We start from the raw sequence: 6,000 nt of genomic DNA on the forward strand, positions 1-6,000 counted from the left end.
TGTGTGTTCTCTTTTCTTGTCTGGCGGTCTCTGTGTTGGCGCGCTTTGAAAGCAAATCTAATCTTCTCTTAGCATTATGTATATCGTCTTGTAGACCTATGAGATTCCGTTAAACTTTTACACGAAAGAACTCGCGTCAGCGTTATGAATTATCACAGACACAATTAGGTTGGTGGTGTTTTTTTTTTTATTAGCAGAAGAGAATGAGAGAAAAAAAAAAGAGTTAAAATAAAGGGACTGACGAATAGGGAAATGGATTGAGTGTGTGAGATAAAGAGAGATAGAGAACAGTGCAATGGTGATGCTTTGTATTCAGTTTAGTTTACCTCACACTTTATGAACTACGAATGTCGTCAGTATCGCACTCAAATTGAGAAATTAAGTAGAAAGAAAATCAATTTTCGTCACCAAGAATGGTGCAATAATATTTCTGACTTGGTGGGCATTATGAAACTCACAAACTCTGGTTGTTGAAGGCATCGTTATATTCTACTGGTGAAATTTATCGAAATTGTGACTGTGGAAAGAGATTTCTATAAAAATGGAGGACGGTGACAGAAAGTCACTGCACAACAGGACAGTAACCAAGGATCGTGCAACACGCAAGGGAGAAAAAGAAAAACTTCTCGAATTTCTCTCCCCCTCCCCCCCTCCCCCCTCCCCCCCCCCTCCCCCGCATTCCTCGTCGACCTCCCACTCTGTGATATGAGACACATGATATTGGTTACTGGGAATCGATCGATATTTGACCGCGGACAGGTGACTATCGTGATGTTGTCGTAACCGATAAGGGAGATTGGGGGGGGGGGGGGGGGTAAGATGAGCAGCATGGGGGGGGGGGTGGGAGCTGGCGGGAAGGGGTTTTAAGAATGCTTTGGTGTCATGGGGTTCCTTGCAGGGTGTAGCAGTTCTGCTTTTTGGTCATATTAATATATACGCCGTCCGTGCTTCATCTACTGCGGCTGTTGGAGAATGGCTGGGAAGTGACTACAGGCATTCCCAATGTGCAGATCTTCAAAGCCAGTGTAAATGGAAGAATTTAAGTTTAAGGAACGTGGGGGGGGGGGGGGGGTGGAGGGTCAGCCATGATCATTGAACTTAACTGTTGAAGTTATATCACCGGGGAAAAAAGAAATCACTCATTCGTCAAAAGGCGACTATTCCTCGGGGCAGAGGTTTTCCTGCACAAATATTTGGTTCTTTTTCATGGAGAAAAAAAAAGGTGTAATCTTAAATAGATGTGAAAAAAGACGCTTTAGAAAATTAATACTGATGGTCTGTGCAAAGGAGGAATAATGGGGAAACTCAAACTAATTCACATCAGTGTTTGAGTGTTTAATTTCAGCTCAGGCACGTATATGTTTATTAAATCATAATAATAATTCCAGACAGGCACACACATGGGCACCTACACACACCACTGTGTCTGTGCTTTTCAAGGAACTTGTGTTTAATTCCCACATAGATTAATACACGCCACGCAGTCTGCAAGGGGCCCATAATTACAAAGTAATTACTCTGCGCCCCTAGGATCTGTTAGAAACATCTGTCTCCCTCGGAGCTAAAATGGCTGTGACCCGACTGTCAATATTGCTTGAAGAGAAGACAAGGAAACAAAAAAAAAATGAACAGTGGAGGTAGAGAGAATGAAGGAGAAAAAGAATTTTACATAAAAATGAGAAAGGAAGGAAAAAACTGTAGAGATTAAAAGACAAGAGGAAGTTAACAAATGAAAAACGAAGTCACAAGACACGTGACTTTCGCTGATCTTGCAAGATGGATGAAATGTTTGATCTTCTACTGGTTATACATTCATTTGAACCAAAGACTTTTAGTCCGATTCAGCTCAAATATATGTTGCCTTTATTTCTTTGTTGTTGTTTTTCCAAAGTACTATCACTGACTACATATTATGTACATATATTCACACACGCATATTTATAGGAATATCAAACATGATTACATACCTGTAGATTGTAAACTTTTATTATTCTTTTTGATATCTATGGAGTGTTTTATTCAGAATATAACAAGTCACTTACACACTCACACCCACACACAATCTTATCCATGTTCACATAATAGGGCCTATGTAAGACTAAGACCAACACACGTCATACACGCAGTAATGGTTAAGGTTAACATAAAATAATAGAGAGATATGAGAGAGAGAGAGAGAGAGAGAGAGAGAGAGAGAGAGAGAGAAGGGGTGGAGAAAGAGAAAGAAAGAATTTAGAGGAAATTAAAGAGATTTCACTTTGGCAAAGTGTTAGGTTTGATTCTGGCAAGATTTTGCCAATGTACCTGCAACACCGATCTGATAATAATTCACCCTGCGCCATTCCGCGTCACTGCCGATGTACATGGTTGCTTCCAAATGCGATTGAATGGATTTGTGCAGCGCGGCTACTTTCCGGAGTGGTAACATCTCCGTACAATCACGGATAGCGTGAAGTCTTGTTTAAATTATGTGCATTATTCATTAAGGTGGTATTTGATTATTCTTATTCACAAGATGAACATTCACTCAACGCTTAGAGACTTTGGTTATGCGACGTCGTATACATACTCTGGCGGTAATATCGCACAATCGGCCGAGCTGCCGTTTGGCTTTATTGCCTGACGCATGTTCCTTCTTTCCCGGCGTTATACGATAATACTTTGAGTAGACAGACGGTGGACCGCGCAAATCTACAGATTCTGGCGTCGCAATATGTGCGTTGTTGTGATTTGTTGTTTCACAGTCTCTATTTTTTTTTTCTTTTAGAAAACTGAATAAACACATTGTATTCCACCTTGAGGCCAAAATGCTATATTGCATTATACTGTTGCGAACAAACAAAAAAACTAGACGGCCATGCCAATACATTGAATTAAGAACATTAAGAGCTATGACAAACTTTCACGTGACAAGAATTTTGAGGCAAGTAAAAAAAGTCACCTTTCGTAAAGACACTTACCGCTCGGTAAATTTCCCAGCAGAAGGCCGACGGATGAAAAGACGAGGAAAGTCCAATTTATCAGTTTCATCTTGGAGTGTCTTCCTTTTCCAGCGATATGTCCCGGACCCTCAGCGCCACAATCCATGGCTGAGCCGTCCTCGTCAGGGCGCTAATTCAGTTCGTCAAGACGCGTCTTTGCCGGCAAAGAAAACTGTTCGCGTCACACATACACACACATAACGCACGACTCAACACAAGAACCAATGTTTAAGTCTCTAATCTCTAATAGTTTCTATCAGCTTACAAAGCGGCTGAAATCCTTCTTGATTTGAGCAATTACGCTACGATTCACAATCCGATTCTATCGTCCTGTCTATTGCCAATAGAACCTAATTCTTGTCGCCAGTTGCAGCCTCTCACTCGGTTGCTTGGCGGGCAAGATGCGGGGAGTCTCCGCCGAAAGCCGTTAGCGCGTCGGCATAATGCTTTTTTTTTCTCTTCTATCACTCGTGCATCCACTCTTTCTTCCTCTCTTTCTCTCTTACCCTCCCTCTCTCTCCTGTTAGGTTTGCTCAGAAAACTGTGGAGAGGAACCTTGCTGTGTCCGGGCGATGAGGGCGCCAGCAAAAAGTGCTTTGCCCATGAAGTCTGTGCATTGGACGAGGCATTCTTCTATACCACGATATCATTGCTCGTTTGATTTGATTTGATTTTCCCGTATGGCTATTTATATAACCAAACATCGCCAGGATTCTTACTGCCTATGAAGGAACGCAAAGTTTAGAATATTATCAGATGCGACATCCCCGTGAAGATATGTTCCTTCAAAACAACTTTATAACTTACCCGCTTACAGATATGTGATGTTGTGTCTGCAGTGATTACAGTGTACACTGAAAACAGTTCATCACGATAATATTTTTATATTTGGCGGACAAAGCAGTTTCATGCATTGTTTTCCATGTTAGTCTCTTAGAATTTGTACCTTTTTGGACATGAATTCAATGACTCGAATTCAATTTTCAGATATCCCAGCAGGAAGAGATCTGCAATAAGCAACTTGAGCAGAAATTTTCTTCTTTAAAGGGACTGTACAGTACTAGTTAAGGTGAGAATTCAGCTTATAACGTTTTGCAAGATATATAGAAACCACTCTATGAAATGTTAAAGAGCATACAATTCTAAGGGGAATCAAAAGTTTATTTGATGAAAATTGGTTTTGAAATGACTGAGCTATCTAAAAACAAGGTAAAACAAAGAGATCCTAATAAAAGTCGTATCCTGTCAACTTTATTAGGATCGCTTTTTTGGATATCTCAGCCATTTCAAGACCAATTTTCGTCAAATAAACATTGAATCCTTCTTGAAATGACATGCTCTTTCATATTTCATAAGAGATTTCTCATTATCTCACCAATAAATGTTATAAACCTGAATCCTCACCTCAACCAATACTGTATAGTCCCTTTCATGGACGCTGATACATGCAATTTTGCATTCGGACACCTATTCAACATTTAAATTCTTAATTGCTTGTTTCAAGCTTTTTGTGACTTAGAATGACGTCATAGATCAATTGGAAATTTTGGTAAAAAAAGGAAAAATTAAGCTCTACCACGACTGTAATTACATTTGTCAAAAATCTTCTTGACTAAAGATTTCACACGTAAGTCCCTTGCTGTGAGAGGATCTGTTAAAAGAACAACAAGATTTGATTGCAAATAACACCTCCCAGTCACAAAACCTCCGTCGTGGAAATCACACATTTCACCGTCAGCCATTAGAAAAAAACATGGAAATAGAGACAAAGGGAAGGTGGTCGTTAGGTAACCAGAAATATAAACATGATCCAACTGTGTATATTCTTTCAGAATAGTCTCGTGTCTATTGTTTTTTGTTATGATTTTATCTCTTCATCCGACCTTTAAAAACAGTGAGCTTGTCTGTATCCAGAGAAAGACATTTCAAAAATGCCGTCGTTAAATTCTATTAGCCATTACAGAAAACTTGTTTGGCCTTTCAGCAGGACCATTAAGGCTAAATGACCCCATCTCTTCATTAAACATGTCTCTTCACAAGTTCTTGTTCTCGAGGATAAATTGTCCATAAAATGATGATTTCCATTTTTAATGTTCCTCGTCTGCACTGTTGGTGCGCTCACCGTGACGTCATTGACAGTACTTTTATTTTGAAACCCCCACGCAGTTTGAACTGATTAATCTGAACCTCGTCTCAGAATAGTAGCTCTCAATGTAAGTATCAAATTAGCTGTTATGTCAAATGAGAAGTGAATGCTTTTTCCAATATTATTTCACTCTTCTTCATGTGTTTATTCCAGACGACTTGAAAAACTCTCACCCCAGTTTAACTCTCACGAATTTGGCAAAACCAGTGATGTAAGAACATCTAAATAGAATCTGTTGTTGTGGACATTGCCTCAAGAGAGTGAATCAAATGCGCCATGATCTTTTCAACCATGAAGGTCGTCACCCATAAAAAGTGCAATGTGCGTATTGCTTCTTGGGACATCCCATGATGCACTGCGATAACTACCTACATAGAGGAATGGGCCGCCCCCAAAAAAGTCAGAAGAGATTAAAATATGAAAAAGGGAGTAATGATTTTGCTCTATTCCTTTTGTTCGCCGTCGCAGCCCGTATGAAGCATGAAGCCAAACATCCCATCGGGAGAATGCATCGTGCTCTGTGCAATTATTGGCCCAGGAAGGCAATAAAACATGAACTTTAAGCCTCCCGCGGGACGCACTCCGCTGAGCCGGATATTAACTGCAAACCGACGCTGGATCACGGCGGCTGGTGACAACAGCTTCCTACGTCCTCTCCGGAATCCCAGGTCTCTCTCTCCCTCTCTCTCCCCCTTCTCTAGGTTACCTGCCTATACCGTGTACCGTTCATGAGAGCCAAACGAGCTTGTTAGCCATACCTCATCGCCATTCCACAAGTGAGCAGACTATCCAACTATGGCAAGCTATACCCAAACCAACTCCATTCCCGCCCGTGTAATGATCATCAGGCTAATGTTCAATCAATCTTACCGG

General features: G+C 40.7%; 1 protein-coding gene across 1 annotated transcript in view; it reads right to left on the reverse strand.

Moving 5' to 3' along the window:
• The window catches only part of LOC139737293 (neuronal acetylcholine receptor subunit alpha-3-like), a 78,594-nt gene extending 75,208 nt beyond the window's left edge, over positions 1 to 3,386 (reverse strand). The window contains exon 1 of the mRNA XM_071647967.1: positions 2,961 to 3,386. Within this exon, the coding sequence (XP_071504068.1) occupies positions 2,961 to 3,087 (127 nt within the window). The 5' untranslated portion in view covers positions 3,088 to 3,386. The remainder of the gene's footprint in view (positions 1 to 2,960) is intronic.
• Between the last annotated feature and the right edge of the window lie 2,614 nt (positions 3,387 to 6,000).

The sequence above is a fragment of the Diadema antillarum genome, unplaced genomic scaffold (genome assembly GCF_040938485.1).
Source record: "Diadema antillarum isolate AM-2024a unplaced genomic scaffold, OU_Dant_1.0 seq00000688_RagTag, whole genome shotgun sequence".
Lineage (NCBI taxonomy): Eukaryota > Metazoa > Echinodermata > Echinoidea > Diadematoida > Diadematidae > Diadema > Diadema antillarum.